We start from the raw sequence: 20,128 nt of genomic DNA on the forward strand, positions 1-20,128 counted from the left end.
TAGGTGGCCAGGGCCCCACGGCTCGGCCTGACTGAAAAGGCGCCCAGAAAGCAGCGCCAGGCTCACAGGGCTGCACACATGTCAGGCATTAGCGGCCGCCGCTGTGAGCCAGGCGGGCTGGTGGGCCCCACGCCGCGCCGCTGCATCCCCACATGTGGTGTACGTTTCCCAGATCTTGTTTAGACTACGAGGGCTGGAGATGCACAGCTCCAGCCAGGGTTCAGGGGCTGCCAAGGACCCTTGTGTTTTTGGAGGGGACCCCAGAGACGCTCACAGAGGGCTGGACGATGCACCTCTGCTCAGCTGGGCAGGGACAGCTGCGGCCCAGGGCTGCCCACCCCGTGCAGACTGGGGCGTCTGCCTGCCAGGTCTGGGCTGGGGGTGTGTCTCGGGCTGCCTGAGCCTGCACTTCCACTCTCGGGCCTCCTCCTTGCCCTCTGCCTGGCAGCAGAGCCCTGGCAGGCACGGGGCCAGGGTATGAAAGAACAGGCCTGGTGGCCTGGGGCTGGGGCCCGCTCCCCTTCCCGGCTCCAGCCTCACCCCTCGGGTCCCGAGCGGCTCTGTGGTGAGTGCTCACTGGCATGCAGGAGGCCCTGGGCTCCACCTCTGGCACAGAACACCAGCACCTCTGCCTCGACTCCAGGCACTAAGCCACCCTGATGTCTGCAGAGCACCCACAGCCGCTCCTGGCCCCTCCCCCAGGTGGTAGAGCGACCCCCTCGGAGGAACCTGGGCAAGGGACCCTCCCCAAAGCCCCGCCCCTCGTCTGCTGCACACAGGCAGGGTATGAAGGCAGCAGGTAGCCCGGCCCCTTCAGTCCGGAGGAGCACACAGGGAGGAGCCTGTGTTACCCCAGCCCTTGCCTGCCTTGTCCCCTGGGGCCGGCTGGGCCACTGCTGTCCTCTCTGGAAGCCAGCTGCCTGCCTCTCCTGCCTCTACACCCCACAAAGGAGCTTACTGGGATTCAGGTATACAGTAAGGACTGGGGAAACTGACCCAGCCCAGGGGACAGATAAAGAGCAGAGGTGCAGTGGTGGCCGTGGGTGAGTACCGAGAAGTGGCAGTATGTGAGGTGGGGGGCAGCTGAGTGGTAGCAGAACTGTGGGATAGGGCGGCACATGCAAAGGCCCTGAGGTCCAGGTGTGGAGGTTAAGGCTGGGAGACAGGGTCAGAGAGCAGCCCAGGCCCTGGTCGTCTTGGGCGTTCACAGGGAGGGTACCCCGCAAGGCACAGGCACCGGCAAGGACAGTGAGCTGGGCTATGCCGGGACCTGCCCGTGGGGCTGATAGGTCAGCCCGTGACACACGGGGGAAGATGGAGGAGTTACGGGGGACCCCCACCATCCTGTGTCCCCAGGAGGATGGACCAGGGCCCAGGGCCAACCCCACAGACCAGGCCAAGGGAGATGAGTATGATGCTCAGGAGATGCCAGAGTCGTGTCACAGGCCGGCCACAGTGCACACTCGGGCACAGCAAGAGGGCTGGGCGAGGGGCAGGCCGCCCGGCTCCCCTGGAGTCCTGTGTGCCCTGGGTGTACCTCCACCCACCTGGCCCACCCCGGGAGGAGGCCGGGCCCAGCGGCCTTACCCTGGCTGGTGCCGCCGAGGCCCAGGTGGGTCAGGTTGCCCGAGAGGTTGCCGGTGCTGCTGGAGCCACTGAGAGCAGGGAATGGGGGCTCCTCGGGGTCCAGTGGCGTTGGCAGTGGGGACGGGAAGTGGATGTTAGTCAGGTCGGGCAGGGAGCCCCCCGTGTTGTGGGTGGCTGGGATCAGGGCCGTCGTGCTCTCTTGCTCGGTGGATGGGAAGATGCTGGGGAGAGGCCAGACAGAGGGCAGAGTGAGCTTTAGGGATGCGGAGCTCCCGGAAACTGAGGTGGGAGGATGAGCAGGTGCTTCTGCACCAGGAAGGGACATCAGAGCACCAGCAGCCTGGGTGGGACAAGGCCAGGATGCCAGGCTGTGCCAGAGAGGCAGGGACACGGCCCTCGAGCTGGCCTGGGGCAGGGGTCCTGCAGGGACTTACTTGATGCCAGGGACCTCACAGGACTTAGGCCTGGACCCCGTCTGAAAGAAAAGACAGCAGGGCCGGGGATTTAGCTCAGTGGTTTCGTCGCCTGCTGCGCAAGCGCAAGGACCTGAGTTTGATCCCTGGTACCAAAAAAAAAAAAAAGAAAAGACAGCACAGGCTGAGCAGGTGCCCGGCACAGCTGCCCTGACCTACCTTTCCTGACAGAACCCAGCTTGTTGGGGACCCAAGAGTCTCTCCGATGGACAGCAGTGACACCAGGGTGTGTAGGGGCCACCCTGGGCGCCCAAGGACAAAGGCAACAGCGGTGTCCAGGGCCATTCTGCCCATGGTGGCTCTGGGTGGAGCCATGGCACCATCAGGGCAGGGGTGGGGACACGCAGTCCCTGGGGAGCTGGGCCCACCCCCCCACCCCCCCATTCTAAGTCTGCAGGCTGCATCTGGTCCCGGCCTGGGGGAGTCAGTGAGCAGCCACCAGTCCCGGGGAGGGGAAGGGCACAGAGGTGGGATGCAGGCGGCCTGGAGGACAGATGCGTGACTCCCAAGTGGGCCCTGCATGCCCCCTGGTCCCAGGACACCCTCTGCTGTGCCCACCACTGGTGGCGGTCCAGAGGCCCCTCCTTGTCCAAGGGCTTTGGACTTCCCGAAGTGGAAAGTAAATCAGCATTGCAGTGAGGCCAAGACACACTTCCGGCGCAGTACTGAGGGCCCCTACCGGGGGCTGTTACCAGGGAGGTGGCTTGGGAGGGCCCCCAAGCTCCAGGGGGCTGGGGCTGCAGGCCGCGCCCCCACGCCCCCAGCACCTGGTTTTGGAGGCATGGCCGGGCAGAGCCCCAGGCGGGGCAGGTGGGGATAGATACCCGAACAGGGCCACCTGGGCTCTGCAAGAATCAGGAGAGCAGAGGGGACCCTGAGCCTGGAGCGAGGGGAATGTTCCTAATCCCTAAGCAAACACCGGCCTCACTGCAGATTTCTACTAAGGCTGACTTTCCCGCTGACTTCCGGGAGAAGACTGAAGAGCACTTCGCCAGCCATCGGGGAGACAAGGGCTTTGGGGACAGAATGAGAAAACAGGCGGGCTTTCGGCGGCGTCTTGGGGCTGGCTCCCGCCCGGGGAGAAGCGAGGCAGCATTAGCGCAAAGCAGTAATGCGCATGGACCCACCTTCCTGCCATGAAGTCTCAACTGGCTTCTGGCCTTGTGTGGGGGGTCACTGGTGTGCTGGGGGTGGAAGCTGAGCCCGCGGTGTGCTAGGCGAGGGCTCCACCGCGCAGCACCCCCGGCCCCTTTCCAGATGTCTTTATCCGGTTCTCTCCGGGTAACAGAGGTACCACACATACCTTCGTATCTTCATTTCTTTAGGGTTCCTTTATTTCTATACTTATTCTGCAGTACTGGGGATGGAACCCAGGGCCTTTACATGAGCTACATCCCCAGCCCTTTTTCTGTCATTTTTTTTTGGTACCGGAAATCGAATTCAGGACCTCGCGCTTGCCAGGCAGGCGTAGTGCCGCTGAGCTACATCCCCGCCCCTCCCCATCCCTTTTTGATTTTTCATTTTGAGAGAAGGTCTTGTCAAGCTGCCCAGGCTGGGCTTGAACTCAGGATCCTCCAGGTTCAGCCTCCTGAGCAGCTGGAACTACAGGCGTGTGCCACCGCGCACAGCGGGGATAAAGACCTGTGCGCTGTCCTTGTCACTGCGACTGACTGGCAGGGGCTCGGCGCTTGGCGTGCCTCTTGCCGGTGCAGCAGGCCCAGCACACCCGTGAGCTGGGCACGCGCGAATCTGAGTGAGGGTCACTCCTCATGACAAGGAGCCGCCACAGTGTGGCCAAGGCAGCTGACCAGGCTGGGCTTGGGAAGAGTGTGCACCATGCGGCTCTTACCTTCTTGGCGTCCCAGGCCGGCTTGGACAGGGCCTTGTCTGCCTCCGATGTGGCCTCATCCATCCCCGGGACGGTCAACAGCAAGACTGGGGAGGGACAGGGCCGTCAAAACGAAGCCTCACAGCCGGGATGGCCTACAAGACGTGGCCCTGACTCACCAGGGCTGCAACAAGGCTGCCAGGGTCCTAGTGCGGGGCAAGCTGACGTGGGCTAGGAGCCTCAACAGGAGCCAGCACAGATGCCTGCCTCAGACCCGAGGACTGGGCAGGTGCACACCACTCCAGCTCCTGGAAAGAGCCAGGCCTGAAGGTGACATCCTAGGGCCGTTCAGTCACGGTGAGAATAAACATTTCCTGCCTACGTGTTTCCCCCAGGGCCTTGAACATGCTAGGCAGTGCTTACCACTGAGCTACGCCCCAGACACACCTAGTCCCCCCCCCCCCCCGCCGCCGCCCCGAGTTCTGGGGACTGAACCCAGGGCCTCTCCACTGACTGAGCTACATTTTCAGCACCCCCCCCACTGTTTTACTCTTTTTTTATTCCCTTTTTTTTTCACTTTCATAAAATTTTAACACAGGGTCTAAGTTGTCCAGGCTGAGCTCAAACTTGCGATCCTCCTGCCTCAGCCTCCCAAAGTGCTGTGATGACAGGCGTGTGACACTGTGCCTGGCTCACCACTCCTTCTTCTGGGGTGTGTCAGAGGGAAGCCAGGCAACCTCCCACCCTGTCACTGCCCGGGTCCCTGTGCCCTTCGGGACTCTGAGCCGCCAAGGGCCTGGCTTCCTTCTGGTCTCAGGATGTCCTGGGGACCCCGACATCCTTGTGGAGCGGACCAGGCAGGGGAGACCCTGGAAACAGGAGGGACAGTCCGGGTGGCCTGTGTGGCCCATCACACCTGCCTGGCGCTCTGGCTCCGCCCCTGCTCCTTCACTCCATGCCCTGGGGAGGGGCTGGCCCTGGGGACCTGGCCTGTGACCGTCCTCCCGTCAGGACCCCACCACTCAGGACCCTGTTGGCAGTTCAGGGGTGGAGGCGCCCTCCTGCGTGCCAGGCAGGCCCATGGACCCCATTTCTCAGACCATTAGCATGCACCCCTCAGAGGCTGAGGTGCAGCTGGCACAGGGTTGGCACGGTCATGGTGGGGGAAGCTCCTCCTGCTCCTCACGGAGCCAGGCAGACCCAGTAGCTGCGGGCAGGGGGTTCTCGTGTCAGCTCCTGGATCAAGCTGTGCCTGCAGCTGAAGGCTCAACCCTGGGCTCACAAGGTTGGTATGGGCTTGCTACCCCTACATTTGGAAGTGCCATCTGCAGAGACCCCAGCTGTCACAACCACGGCCTGAACCCATGAATTCTGGGAGACAGTGTCCATTCACAGGAGCATTTTCTCTGCCCAGAAAACTCCTATGTACTCTTCAAAACCCAACTCATGTAGCCACACCTCTGACAGTGTCCCTGAGCCCTCCCTTTGTCCCGAGTCACAGGCTGACCCTTTGAAGGTCTGTCAGCCCATGGCTGGTGGCCTCCTGAGGCACAAGGGCCACCTGCTGGACCTGGCTGACCCCGGCTGAGACCTCAGTGCCCCGCCCATACCTCTTTTCTGGTGTGCGTCCTGGGACCCCCCCGTGAAGGAGTCCGACTGGGCAGGCGTCATTGTGCTCTGGTGAAGGGCAGAGTCAGAGTTGGTCCTGGCGGAGAGGGAGAGAGAGTGAGCCCCAGGAGGCGGGGCCAGGGGTTCCCACAGGACGGGACAGGGCAGCCAGCTGGGGACCCCGCTCAGGGCCAGTCCCAGAGGACACCGTGGCGCTGTGGCTGTCACCTGTGAGCAGGCCGGAGCTCCCGCCTGCCCTCCATGGTGCTGATTTAGGGGGGAGGCGGGCCCTGCACTGAAACCCTGGGAGGCCCGAGGATGACTGGGAGGGGCAGAGAGCCTGGGCCTGGGCCTGCTGATGGCACCGACTGCAGAGGACAGGTGACCCGGCCTGGCCCCAGCATGGCTTCTGGCCAGGAGAACGTGTGTCAGGCGCTTGGGCAGCAGTTCCAGAGGAAACAGGGCTGTGGGGACCTGACGGGGCCCAGTGTGACCAGAGGACCCCAGGGCAAGGACAAAAGGGCTCCATGGCTCTGCAACCCGGCAGTGTCCCCAAGCCGGAGCCTGAGCTCTCCACGCTCAGTCCCTTCCCTTCCCTTCCTCCTCCTCCTCCTCCTCCTCCTCCCTCCTCCCCTGTTTCCGTCACACTGAGCTGCACCCCAGCCCTTTGGTATTTTTGAGACAGGGTCTCCATGAGTCAGTAAGTTGCCCAGGCTGGGCTGGAACCTGAGATCCTCCTGCCTCGGCCGCCAGAGTACTGGGACCACAGGTGTGTGCTGCCACGCTCAACCTTTGCCATCTCTCTTGAGAGCAGTGATGAGTGGTGCTTTTTCCTCTTGTAGGGATACTCATGTGCTTCCCTGATTCTCTATCATGAATACAGAATGCTTGCACAATTTCTCAGTGACTGCTCAGCAACACAGAAAACACAACACAGCATTGGTTAAGGGAAAGAAAAGCAGCTGGGCACAGTGACGCGTGCCTGTGGTCCCAGTTCCACAGGAGACTGAGGCCGGGGAATCACTCAGATCCAAGACTTCAAGACCCCATCTCACAAAAAAGCAAATAGAAGAATACAATAAGCAAAGATGACAACACGGAATATGCAATTTTGGTTAAGTAAAAGAAGCAGAAAAAAATCAGTCGTAAATGGTGGAGGCTTTGAAGGCTCCCGAGCTGCGACCTCAGTGCAGCTGGGAGAGCCCACTTCCAGCAGCTCCGGGCTGCGCTGAGTGTCGCTTTGAAGTGACAGCACCTCGGCTCTCCACGCGCACCCTGGGTGAGGCCGGGGCGGGCGGCCCTGACACTGACCTCCTCCAGCTGCTGTCTGCGGGCGGTGAGAGGTACACGGTGCCATACGGGCAGCTGTCGGCGTATGAGGAGTTAAGGGGACGCAGCTGCCGCCTCAGACCCTGAAGCCCACAGGCCCTGGCTGCGCTGCTGGGAGCTGCCCGAGTGGCCCCGGCCCCAGTGTCCCAGCTGCAAACAGCCGGGCCGGTGGGCTGGTGGGGCTTCCTGCCTGCCTTCCTGCCAGCCCAGGGTGCCCTGCGCCCAGTCTTGCCCCCCGGTCCTGGGCTGGCAGAGGGCACCCCTCCTCAGGAAGTCCCCCGGGTCGGCCCAACTCTATCCCAGGGGCAGCTCTCCAAGAGCCTGCTAGGCCAACGTTGGGCGCAGCGGCCAGCACGGTGGGCTCTCCCCAAGGCGACGGTGTGGGAAAGGATATCTGCCGTCCGTGCTTGTCCACCGACAGGGGCCGGCGGTGCGGGGACCCGAGGCGGCCACGCTCACGGTACACTCTGTCCACCAGCCCGTGGTGTCGGGTGGTCCGGCTGGTGTCCAGGCCCGAGGACTGGAAGGGGGTCTGAGCACGAGGAGGGGGCGGAAACACAGGAAGAGAAAGATGGAGGCAGTGGTTACCCGCCGGCCCAGGGCTGCCCCAGGCCCCGGGTAGGTCTCGGGGACCCCGCTCCAACACCCTGGATGCCACGCTGTGGGCAGGACGGCCTCCTCCTGTAACCCGGCCCCCATCCCTGAGCACTGGTGGGGCGCGTGAGCTAGCGGGGTGTCCCAGGCTGGGGGCAGCAGGCGAGCAGTGCAGCTGGCATGCACAGCCAGGCAGAGTGGCACAAGCTCGGGGCCCAGCGCCGGCCAGGTACCAGGGTGCAGTGGCTGAGCAGCCCATGGCCAGGTGCACAAGGCTCCCCCGCCCCGTCACCCCGAGGGCTGCCAAGGTAGGGCTGGGTTTCAGCACAGCTGGCTGCCTTTGGGGCCTGCCCGGCCAGGTGTGCACTCCAGGCTCTGGCACTGTCCTGGGCTGCCCTCCCCAGCGCTGGCTGGACAGGGCTTCCTTCCGGCACCTGAGGCTCCTGCCCAGAGCCTGCGCTGCCTGCCCTCCTGCCATCTGACCAGGCGAGAGTGGCTGCCTTCGCCAGCTCTGGACTCAACAGGGCGCCTGCCCGGCCATCTGCCCCTGCACCCTGCCTTCTTCGGACAGCCAGGCCGAGGGCGAGGCTGGCGTGAGGAGGAGCCTCCCTCGTGGAGGTGTCCGCAGCTGGGATCCCGGGCGGCCCACTCACCCCAGGGTCTGTTTTGACCCGGGGAAGGACCAGTGCCTTGGGCCTTCTGTGCTCCCGGCACGCTCCCCCAGGGTGTGAGCCCAGGAGAAGGTCGTGACTGAGCGAGGGTACGGACCCCACATTTCTCTGAGAAGCGCCGAGGCCCATGGGGAGAACCACAGGGCTGAGGCCAGAGCAGAGGAAGGAGGGCACCCCAGCCCTGCCCGGCTCCAGGCCCCACCTGCGACCTGCTCTTTGGTCTGTGCTCGGCGTGTGCACCGCTACGTCCAGAGGGGAGCATGCAGCACGGGGCACATGCTTGGATTCCGCAGGGGCTCCCTGGTCTGAGGGTGTAGATGCAGCATCGCTCAGCCAGACCCAGGGGCCCCGGGGCCGATCGACCAGCGCACTTCCCAAGGTGGGCTGTGGTGGACAGGCCTCCGCCCTGGGAGCCACAGGGGCAGCCAAGAGGGGAACTTGGGGACACCCAGTGCCCACACGTGTGCTGGGGTCTCACAGGCTGGCGCTGGGGATGGCACGGCCTCAGCCTGGGGGCTCAATTACCAGAGAGACAGGAGCCGCTGCCAGGGCCTCCCCCAGAAATCCGCTGGGCTGAAAATGCAAGAACCGAGACTTTGAGACGCCTGGTGGGCAGAGTGCATGGGACCCCGGGCGGCGGGCCGCGGGCAGGGACAGCCAGGAGGGCCTGTGTCCCCTGGCCCGGGAGGGCTCCTATGGCCCCACACCAAGAGGAGAGGTGCCCGGATGGGCTCTTCCTGAGGGGACAGACCCTCGGAGGGAGACAGAGAGCTCTCGGAGTTGGGTGACAGAGCCTCTGTGTCCGTGGGCCTGGGGTGCGTTGCCCCTCTCAGAGGCAGTGGACAGGAGGGACACGGAGCTCTCCAGTGGTGGCCCAGCCTGTTTGAGCCTCATGGAGCTGGTTATTTCCAGGCTGATTCCCGCCTGTGGGGGCGGGGGGCAGCCGTGTGGCCCAGTAGCCCTGGAACCTGTCCACACAGGGCCCCGCGGACCAGGGCGGGGAGAGGCCCAGCTCTCCAGGCTGAGTCCCGTTAAGGGCCAAGGCGAGGGGAGCCGCGCCCTGCCTCTGGTGACTCAGGCCCGGCAGCCAGGCCTGCCCCTGAGCAGGACGGGGCTTGCGGGTTTGGAGGGCGGACACAGCCTAGGCTGCCGCTTTCTAGGGTCTGGTGGGGAGCTGGGTGGGGCCAGGCTCACCTGGAAGGGCAGGTCCACGGCGCTGCTCCCAATCTGGTTCACATTGGGCAGGGACCCACCGTAGTACTGGCCACGACTCGGGCCCAGCTGCAGGTACTGGGGCTTCTGAAGCTGAAGCTGCAAAAGAGAACCAGCCGCTCAGTGGGGGCACAGCCCTGTGGGGTGCACCAGACACCCCGCGGAGGTGCGTGGCCCCAACGCGGCTGGCTGGGGACTGAGCAAGAGGACACCAGGCCCAGAGTCCGCAGAGGAGGCTGTGGGGTCCCGGGGCCAGCTCTCAGCCAGAGGCAGTGACCCCAGCACAGTGCTGGCTCCGAGCGTGGCACCCAGGATGCCTGTGGCAGCCCACACAGGGCCAGGAGGCTGAGTGGGGTCCTCAGAGCCAGCCTGAACTCTAGGGGTCCTCCCCAAGCCCCAGGTCCCCTTCCTGGGACCTCGCTGGCCCATGACGTTCTGGGTGGGCTCTGATGCCACTTGGGCTGGGGCCCGCAGCTCCCCAGAGTGGCCCCTGAAGACCTGTAGGATTCCTGAGAGGCCGTGTGGGTCCGCAGTGTACACAGCAGGGCCCCGCGCTGTGGCCCCTACACGCAGCTTCCTCACACCTACCCGGCTTCCCAGGGGCCCTGGCTGTGGGGTGGGAGACGCAGCACCTTGGCAGCCCGGGCAGACGGCTGTTTCCTGCAGATGAGGCTGCCCCATGGGTGGCTGGGGTGAAGAGAACACTCCTCCCTCCCAGTAGTCTGCAGTCAGGGGCCACAGAGTGCTTGGCTCTGGACCCGGCTCCCGCCCCGCCCTCGCGGGCATCGGTCCCTGGTGTCTACACCCTCCTCAGGACCAGCTTCGTGCCCGGGCCTGTACTGCAGCCACCTCTTACGGACCACGTGGCCCTGAGTACTTCATGTCTGTTTCCCCCTCCCTACAGTGAGGGGCACAGGCGAATCCCCCGGCAAAGGCCAGGCGAGGGACAGAGGAAGTGCTCGTGCTGCGCACGCTTTTGTTCTGGGTTTTTTTTTTTTGGTACAGGGGATCGAACTCAGGACCTTGCGCTTGCAAGGCAGGCGGCGGCACCACTGAGCTACATCCCTGGCCCTCTGTTCTGTTTTTCAGACAGGGTCTCCTATGCACCCCAGGGCTGCGGACTCCGGAAGCTGGGATGACAGGCGGTGAAGACTGCACACGCTCCTGCACAGCACAAGTGCCAGTTTTCATCCAGGAGACCAGGCCCGAGTGCAAGTGGCCGATGATGCCCACGTCACCAGTCTCCGGGCCAGAGGGCGCCTGGTGTGTAGGGACCACCGAGGACCAGGACAGGATGCCCAGGCCCAGCCCCGCCCCGCCCCGCCAGCCTGTTGGTCACAAAATGCCCGGTGCCACTGGCTCTGCTCTGCAGCACCCGGACGGCCTGAGGGCTCGCTGCTGCCCCTCTGGGAGACACTGTGCTTGTCCTCGCATGTGTGACTGCACAACAGGGCTGCCTGGTCCACAGGGCCATCAGGCCGGTGTCCTGTCGCCTCCCTGGCGGTGGCCTTGAATCCCGTGTTGCTGTGAGCCAGGCACACTTAGGGTCCCAGGTGTTTGAGAGGGAGGCTGAGGCGGCAGGGTTACAAGTCTGAGCCCAGCCTGGACAAGCTGGTAAGGCCCCTGCTCAACATGAAAAATAGAGAGCTGGGGACATAGCTCTCTACTCCAGGGGTTCAATCCTCGGCCCCACAAATAGAGAAAAAAGGCATCACCGTGTCTCTGATCCTCCAGCCGCTCTGAATGGCCCGTTTGCTGTGACTTAGGGGAGGCACGGTCGTGCTGCTCAGGCCGGCGGAGGCCAACCCAGGGCGTGTTGTCACACCTGGGGCGTCCCGCCTGGGCTCTCCCGTGCCCTGCCCGGGAGCTGAGTCTCCGCTGTGAGCTGCCACACCTGAGGTAGTCTGGGTCCTCCTTTCCCGAGCCCAGGGGTGAGACTGGTGACCCTCGCCCTGGCCACAGAAGCGGCTGGACCACGCTGAGGCAGAGCGAGTATGAGCCCCTTCCCCCCTCCACAGCACCGTGGCTTCCACCCACGTCATCACCTGTGCCTACACGGGCCTTGTGGACAGACAGACAGACGCCGCAACCCGCACCAAGCCAGGCCCCACTCCCAGCAGCACGCGCTCGGGGAGGGAATGCGGGCACAGGAGCGGAAGGAGGGGAAGCCGGGTGGACAGACGCATGGACGGGAGGACAGACGGATGGGAAGTGTGCAGCACTGCTGTCCTCGCCCTCCAGGGCGAGGTGACACAGCAGGTGACAGCCCCTTGGGAAGTGGTGCTGGGGCTGGGCCGACCCTCCTGGAGGCTGCAGGGGCTCAGGGCTGATGCAGAGCTCCTCCTCCCCATCTGCAGGGGCAAGCAGGGGGCAGACGGGGGCCTGGAGAGGACCGCTGTGCCCACGACACCCAGGCCCAGGCAGAGGGGAAGGCAGTGCGCAGCCTGCACCCACGGCGGGGACGTCCACGGAGGGGCAGCCCCAGCTCTGCCCCGTCAGTCCCTGACCTTGACACATTCTGACACCGTTTTGTTGGGGGGGTACCAGGAATCGAACTCAGGACCTTTCACTTGCCAGGTAGGCGCGGTACCACTGAGCTATGTTCCCGGCCCCTCTGACACCAATTTTACTGGGGAGGCTGCAGATTTCCAGGAAACGGCAGGTGCCAGAGAGGGCCCTGAGCACCCCCACCCGGCATCCCCACAAGCGCGGCTCCTGGGTGGCGGGGATCTGGGTGTCACGATCATGGCGACCACTGCAGGACGGCACTGAGCCCCCGGCACTCTGCTGGGACCCGGAGCCCCGCGGGAAATGCCCTGGCTGCAAAGCTCTCCTTTTGGACCCCAAGCCTCCGCCTGCCGCTGCCTGCTGCCCTGGGTCCCCTCAGAACACCAGCCCCGTGGACCTCAAGCCCTCAGGCTGTTACCGCCCTGGCCCTTGGGGTCAGAGGGGATGGGCAGTGAGGGCACTGAGGCCTCCACGGAAGGGGCCAAGTCCCTGAGCAGAAGCGGGGTGAGCAGCAGGCCGCTGCATGGAGGGACCTGAGCCAGTGCCGAGGGCTCCCCCAGAGACCCCTAATCGCACCCACAGGACCCTCATGCCCAGCACACCCACTGCCAGGCCCTGGGGTAAGCGTGTGGACACAGAGCGGGGAACACAATGAGGCCACCGGCCCCTCAGAGAGGGCAGGCGGCACGGCACAGATGGGAAACTGAGGCCTGATGGGAAGAACCAGGGCCGCCAGCAGGGGAGGCCATGCCACGCAGCCTGGAGCCCAGCCTGGACCTTGCGTGACCGACAGCCCTGGCAGAGCCCTCCTGGGGCCACAGCACCTGGTTCCGGCAGGGCCCTGAACAAATCCTCCCTCCACCTCCACCAGGGCCCTGAGCACAGGGTGGCCTTGCGGGCTGCCCTGAGGGCCCCCATGGCACCCGAGGGCGGGCTCAGTGGGGTCCCCGTGGTGCGGTGGCACGTCCACTTCTGCATAGGAAGATGCTTGGGCAGCCCGTCTCCTGGGCTGCACAAAACAAGGGGATCCCCCCGCCCCGCCTCATCTGTAGACAGAGCTGGCCTTGGCCAGGCCAGGCCCATGGGCAGTCGCCATGGCAACAGGCTGGCCTTCTAATGAGATTAAGGGGAACAGCCAGCTGCCACTGAGCGATCCCTGTGTGGGGCCACTCTGCAGAGGGGACGGAGGTGTGGGGTGCCTGAGGGGTCCTCTATTATCCCTGTCTACCTCATTCCAGCATGTGGGCCCTGCATGGTCCCTCCACCAGCCAAGCCTTCCCCTGCCCCAGGACCTTTGCACAGGCACCGTCTCTGCCCAGGAACAGCCACCACCTTGCTGTGTGTACCTCGCCCCAGCAGCTGATCACAGGCCCCCTCACAGGGTCTGTGCTTCCTTCCTGCCACACTGTCACCCCCAGGGCTGGGAGAGCCATGTGGTGTGGTGGAGGCGCTCAGGGCACTCGGGTCGAGCACAGGAATAACTCCCAGACCAGTGCTCTTCGACCCCGGGACGGCCTCCTGCACTGCGAAGCTCCCATGGCCAAGACAGGGAAAGTGAGGCTCAAGAATGCACAGAGAGCACAGGCAGGGCACTGCCAGCCCGAGGCAGGTGGCATAAGCACCCGACAGTCAGGTGGACTCTCACACCTGGCCGCAGCCGGAGCTCGGCTCCCTGGGGCCTGGCAGTCAGCTCTGTGAGACCCACGCTTGGCACCTGCCCGGCACTGCCAGAGGCCAGTCCAGCCACACCACACGTCCTGCCTCCCTCCCAACTCGGGGGCAGCCGGCACCGCCCACACGTGTGGGACATGCACTGCTGGCCCGACAGATAGATGGACAAGGTGCTGGCAGCTCACACTAGGCTGAGGACAGGCACTGGGGACGGCTCGAGGAGATGCCAAAGGACAGGACAGCAAGCATGGCAGGGGCAAAAGTCCTGGGGCTGCGGGCACACGGGGCCTGAGAGCCCCACGGGACACTGAGGGAACAGAAGCTGCCCTGACCCTAAGAGCCAGCAGGGCTCTTCCTGCAGCTCCGGGCGGTGCCACTCCAGCCCCGCCCACACTCCTGGTGGCACCATCTGCTCCCCGCAGCTAAGACCTCGGCTTCTGCATGAGGCCTGCAGGGGTGGCAGTGCCTGATCAGCACACCCTGAGCAGGTAGAGCCAGCACACACCCCACTCCACACTCCAGGAAGGCTGCCTCCAGCACACGGAGGGGCCGGCCCAGGAACAGGGGACAGGCGGGCGGCCCAGCACTCTGCGCAGCGCTACAGCACCCCGTCCCTGGTGGGTCTCCCCAGAGACTGGGTGAGGCCTCATGCTCCCCACTTTTGAGCATCTGAGTCATGAGCTTCTCTGCAGCTCTGAGAACAAAGTAAAGAATGTCCCATCAGAGAGGCCAAGAAGCAGCAGGCACCGGAACATGCTGTCAGCCCACCACTTGGCAGCTGAAGCAGGAGGATCCAAGTTTGAGCCAGCCTGGACTATTTTGTTTTATTTGAAAACAAAAAATAAAAAGGTCTGGGATGTATCTCAGTACAAAGGCCCTGGATTCAGCCCTTGGTGACAAAGGGAAAAAAAAGCCAAAAAGTATTTTTCTGATGCCCAAGATTTCCTGCCCAGAAGCCCGGTCTCACAGGTGCACTGGCAGGTCCCCACCTCGCACTGCCCAGTACGCTGGGGCAGCCTGGGAGGAGCAAGTCAGAGGGCAGGGCAGCCCGGTGGCCAGGCACACGGGAGACAGCCTGGTGACCCTGCCGGAGAGCGATGGGCCTGGGGCAGCACCTCCAGGCTGCTGCGTGTGACCAGTGTGCAGCAGCATCCTCTCGTTCCACCTTCGCTCTATGGGGTACAAATATGCCTTTTTTGGCAGCTAGCACACTGCAACTGTGGCCCTGGATCTGGGTCCAAGCCTCCCATCCCCCGCAGGAGCCCAGTCCCCCGAGCCGTCCCTCCCGCCCCATGGCCCCCGACCCACTTCCTGTCTCTGGGCTTCGCCGCCCAGATGTTCCACACACGACACCGACAGTGTGTGGCCGTGCTTCTGGCTTCTCTCATTCGGCATGTTCTGAGGGGCTGCTCCGGAGCGCCAGCGGCTATGCTGTCCCGAGGCCCCGCAGACTTGCTGGTGCAGACACCATGTTTCTGTTTATTTATGCACCAGTTGATGGACGCTGGGTTATTTTTCCATGTTTGGGCTCCTGTGAGTAATCTGCTGTGGACATGGAGATACCAGCCCCTGCCTGCTTTATTTATTTTTTCCATTGCTGGGGTTTGAACCCAGGACCCTGTGAGCTCCCCATCACTGAGCTCCATCCCCAGCCTTTTAGTTTCTTCTGAGGCAGGGTCTCGCTAACTTGCCAGGCTGGGCTCAAACTTGCCATCCTCCTGCCTCAGCCTCCCAAGCAGATGGCATTACAGGCGTGCGCTGCTACTCCCTGCAGAATCCTGGCTTCCAGATCTCCTGCATCTAAATCAGGAGAAGAATTGCTGGGGCCTCACGGTAGATTCTACGTGCTCCCTGCTGAGGAATCAGCAACCTGCTTCCTTCGGCAGCTGCGCCCGTCACACGCCCAAGGCTTCCCCTTCCTCATCTTCCCATGGTGCTGGGCACGCACCCCAGGGCCCTGATGCTAGGCAAACGCTCCCCGCCGGGCTGCACCTCCAGCCCATCTCTTTGGGCACCAGCCACGAGCGTGGGTGAGAGAGGGTACATCGCTGGGAGCGTTGTTTTGCTTAGAGGCAGTCTCGCCATGTAGCCCAGGCTGACCTTGAACTCTACTGACATTTCTTCCCTTGCTCGTGCAGTGCGGGCGTCTAAGGCTCCACTGCCTGCCCGAAGCCAGTACGGTTGGTTTCCAGGCAGCATTCTGGAGCAGAGCTCTCCACTCAGGCCTCTGGTCCTCCTCGAGTGAAGCTCTGAGGTCACCGCATGGTCGCTGTGGTGCTGCCAGGTCCCCGGGTGGTGAGGACGGGCAGGCCAGGCTGGCACACGGGGCGGGCGGCTGCATGGAGGAAATGAATGAAGGCATCGCAGGCGCATGGAGCCCTGTCACTGCCCGGCCGGCCCCGCCTGGCCCTGAGATGCTCCCCCTCCCCTGCGCGCCACGAGTAAACACAGAGCCAACACACAAACGCCACGCCAGCGCGGATGCCTCTAATCAGGCACGGAGCTCCAGACTCCCAGCCAGCTAAATCCCCGCATGGAGGGGAGGGCGGAGGTGGGAAGGTCCTGGGGCTCTGAGGGAAGCGCAGCTGGCTGCCCACCCCCCAGGAGACCCTGTGCTGCCAGCCGGCCTGGCGCCAGCTCTCAGTGAGGCCCCGTGGCCGCCTGGGACGACAGATGGGCTCCAGCCCTCTTTTCACAGGTAGGGAAACGGAGGCACTGAGGGTCACCTGGGGAGCGCTTTTCAATCAGGCTCTTTCCCCAGCTGGCAGGGTTGTCTCCTGTCATTTTCCTAAAAGAGCTGTCCCCCTTAGAGCTCTGGGAGGCTGAGGCAGGGGGTCCCAAGTTGGGGCCCAGCCTGCGCAGCCGGGCAATTCAGCAAGACCCTGCCTCGGAATGAAGGGTGGGAAAGGGGCTGGGGACGCAGCCCAGGCTGGAGACGGAAAACAAACCATGGCCCGGCACCGAGCCCACCTCCGCGCCTGTGCTGCCAGCCCCACCCCAACTGCCCACGGTGCCCCCAGGGAGCCTCATACTCAGCGTGCTTATCTGGAGCCTTCCTCTCCTTGCCAGGCCTTTGTCTTTGCTTTAGGCCTGGGGCTGGAACCCAGGGCCTTCAAACTGAGCTGCATCCTCTGCACTTTCTATTTTTCATTTCGAGACAGCGTCTCACTAAGTCACTAAGCAGCCCAGGCTGGGCGTGAACCTGTGACCCTCCTGCCTCAGCCTCCCCGAACGCTGCGATGACAGGTGTGCCACCGAGCTCGGCCTGCGGACCACATTTAACCCTAGTGACCACCTGGAAGCCACATCTCCACACACAGTCAGGCCACAGCACACTCTCGGGTAAACAACGCCTGCCTGCTCTGCCCGCCTCTGACGTGCCCAAGAACGGGCCAGTGCCACCCCAGGAAGTACACAGGCAGTGCTGAGGGAGCCCCAGAGGAAAGGCTGGGGCAGTGGGGCAATGACCAGGGGCACTCATGCCCAGGGGCAGTGGGCAGGGACACACCCCTGGGTCTGGTCTCCAACACACCTGCTCACAGGGACACGGTGGGCGGGCCGGGAATGTGTCACAGCGGGTGTCTCAGGCAGCTGTGAGGTCAGCGGCCCAGGGCAAAGGGCCCATCCCCACCCGAGACAAAACCCGAAATGTGTGCCCAGTGAACCCCAGAATGTGGGCTTTGAAGGTGGAGTTTCTGCAGATGTCACTGGTTTAGAATCTGAATACGAGGTCACCCTGGAAAGGAGGGTCTCTATATGCAATGCCTGCTGTCCTCCTGGGACAAGGAAGCTCAGAGACACACGGGCCCGGGACCACAGAGGGACAGGGGAGCCCCAGGTGGGAGACAGGAGGGGCTGGGCCCTTGGCCTCCGACCTCAGGCCCGGCGCAGCTGCAGCTGCTGTCCTGAGCACCACAACTCTCACAAGGCCTCCGAAAAGGAGTCCAGCCCTGGTCTCCTCTCCAAGACACGCCTGGGTGCGGGCCGTCCACAGCAGGACGCAGCAGGAAGAGGCGGCCGGGTCTGCAGGAAGCATGGGCATGGGGCCGCTGGGGGTCCCAGAGAACAGGGCCCTGCCGCAGGTCTCAGGAGGCCACCGCAGAGCCCCGGTGGGGACAGGGACGTCCCAGGCTGAGGGCTGAAGCCACCACCCACACAGCAGGGTCTGCTGGGGCCAAGCCTGGGGAGGCTGAGGACAGGCAGCCCCAGGTGAAGGACCAACCAGGAAGGGGGCCGGGCACAGGGAGGTGTGGGGAGCAGGAACAGGGTGAGGGGCTCTGCAGAGGGGCAGGGCCCTGGCCAGGACAGCTCCTAGGGCAGGCCAGGTATGGGGGTCTGGGCGGCTCCTGAGGCCCCTTCTAACTTCATGCCAAGGCCTCATGGGGACGAGCTCAGCTCTGGCTGCCCCCGAGAGGCTTCCTGTCCACCTCTCACTTGTGCAAGGACACACCTGTCTCGGGGGGAGCAACGTGCAGCAGGTGCAAACAGGGCCCCCCCTGCCCAAGAGGTCCGCACAAGAGGCCAAGGAGAGTCCGGCATTTCCTACAGGGGCCGCCGAGCCCCCAGATCCCCAAGACAGCCACCCGCAGGGTACAGCGGCCTCAGGCGCTGGGGAGCACCTCGCCCTGCCCCTCATCGCATCTGGACATCCTCAGCCCAGCCCAGGCTCAGCAAGGGAGACGGCAAGGGCTAACCCGCGCCCGCCCCTCCCAGCCTGCAGCCACAGCTCGGGCACGCTGACCTCGCGTACATGCGTGGCCTCACCGTGACCTGCAGACACTGCCCAGGCTCTGGGGGTCCAGGCTGGGCCCTGGGGGAGGAGAGGGAGGCCAGAAGGTCCGGGAGCGGCTCTGCCAGGCGAGCACTTTTCCAGGCCACTGGGTTTCAGGACCTGACACAAGTGAGCTCTTCCCGGGTTTTACTCCTACACAACTCACTTTGTGCAGCTCATCAAGACAGGGAGGCCTGAGGCAGAGAGGGAGAATGAAGCGGCTGGGGTGCAGCTTAGTGGCGAGCTTGTGCAGTGGGCGTGGGGGGGGGTGAGGGGCGCAGAAGCAGAAGCTGGGCATGACAGGGCCCTATAACCCCAGCACACCGGGAGGCCGAGGCAAGGGGGTGTTAGATTCAAACCTAGCCTAGGAAACTTAGGAGTTTTTCTGGTTTTGGTTTTTGTTTTTGGGGGGTTCTTCTGGGGTTGTTTTTGGTACTGGGGATCGAACTCGGGTCCGTGTGCTTGCACAGCGGGCAGCGAAACCACTGAGCTAAATCCCCAGCCATTTTTTTTTTCAGACAGGGTCTTGATATGTAGTGCAGGCTGGCCTTGAACTCACTAGGTAGCCCAGCCGGGCCTTGAACTTGCAGCGATCTTCCTGCCTCAGCCTCTCAAGTACTGGGATTATAGGTGTGGGCCACCATGCCTGGTTTAGCCTGAGCAATTTAGCAACCTAGCAAGATCCTATCTCAAAATTACAGGAGAGGAAGCACTGGGGATGCCATTCAGTGCAAAGGTTCAATCTCTGATACCACAAAAGCAGGAGGGGTGTGTGGTGTTGTGCCAGTGTGCAGCTGGGCAGCTGAGTCACATGAGCACCATGGAGGCCCGGCAGGAGGGATGTCTCCCACGCAGTTCAGAGCCCGAGTCCGGCCCATCCCTGGAGCTTGGGCTGCATCTCCCCACCTCTGCCCTTCCTGGGGTCCTCTCCACCCGCCCAGGCGGCATCTGTGCCGGCTGTGTGGGCAAAGGCCTTACCTCCAAAGGTCACATTCTCGGGCTCTGGGCACAGCCTTTGGGGGACACTGTTCAACCCGCCCTTTCCCCTGCGACCCCCAGCTAAGAGCCATTGCAGGGAGGCAGCAGAGGAGACTAGGGCCCCACCCCTGTGGTTGTCCCCCGGGGCCACACCCTCCCCTCTCCAGGACTCGGTTTCCTTCTGCCACCCGGGGCCCAGGAATGACGCAGGTCGGGAGTGGTAGGGACTTAGGAGCCAGGTGGCCGGCACCATTGCAGAGCCATCTGGCAGCAGCCTCGAGGGCCGGGCGTAATCCCACTCTGGGAAGCTGTCCCAAGGGAAACCATCCCAGCACAGATTTATGTGCAAAGGCGTCCCTGTGTCCTCCCAGGGCCGGTGAGGAGCAGAGTCCATTCCAGGGCCCGGCTCAGCTCGGTCAGGACAGGGCAGCCGAGCACCTGGTTGGGAGGAGCCAAGCGGCAGTGCCCAGGTGGGGTGGCCGTGCGGGGCTCTCTAGGCCAATCCCACAGCACAGGACACCCGGGCAAGGCTGGGCGTCCCCGCCCAGCAATGGGGGCCTGGAAAGGCCAGGCAGGGGCCAGGAAGGCCTTCTCAGGGACAGAAGTGAGGACACAGGCCTGTCATCTCAGCACTCTGAAGCAGAGGCAGGAGGATCACCAAAAATTTAAGGCCAGCCTGGGCTACACAGCGAGACCCTGACTCAAGAAACCGAAAAAAACCAAAAACCCCAAAATGATAACAAAAAACAGCACAGGGACAGGAGCAGCTGAATCCCGCCCCCTGCCCCATCAGGTGCCCCACACAGGAGCCATCCTCAGTTCGGACGGAGGCCCATGCACGAGCAGACACACAGGGCACCTGTGCCCAGGCTTTGGGAGGGGCCCAGAGATCTCAGGT

At 63.8% G+C, this 20,128-nt stretch overlaps 1 protein-coding gene across 12 annotated transcripts in view; it reads right to left on the reverse strand.

The window, feature by feature from the left end:
• The window catches only part of Crtc1 (CREB regulated transcription coactivator 1), a 56,694-nt gene that overhangs the window by 13,998 nt on the left and 22,568 nt on the right, over positions 1-20,128 (reverse strand). For 7 of the 12 annotated variants that reach the window (XR_015447591.1, XM_021250992.2, XM_021250993.2 and 4 more), the window contains exons 2-9: positions 9,285-9,401; positions 8,616-8,663; positions 7,220-7,357; positions 6,808-6,869; positions 5,499-5,593; positions 3,910-3,995; positions 2,022-2,062; positions 1,588-1,808 (exon numbers count right to left, since the gene is read on the reverse strand). Coding sequence is in view for 11 of the 12 variants with exons in the window: in XM_021250992.2 (XP_021106651.2) it covers positions 1,588-1,808; positions 2,022-2,062; positions 3,910-3,995; positions 5,499-5,593; positions 6,808-6,869; positions 7,220-7,357; positions 8,616-8,663; positions 9,285-9,401 (808 nt within the window). In the remaining variant the exon portion in view is untranslated. The other 5 variants (XM_087201893.1, XM_004873391.4, XM_087201895.1 and 2 more) reach the window with 3 other exon arrangements.

The sequence above is a fragment of the Heterocephalus glaber genome, unplaced genomic scaffold (genome assembly GCF_053883595.1).
Source record: "Heterocephalus glaber isolate CG9 unplaced genomic scaffold, H.glaber_assembly_v1.0 deba00001761, whole genome shotgun sequence".
NCBI lineage: Eukaryota > Metazoa > Chordata > Mammalia > Rodentia > Bathyergidae > Heterocephalus > Heterocephalus glaber.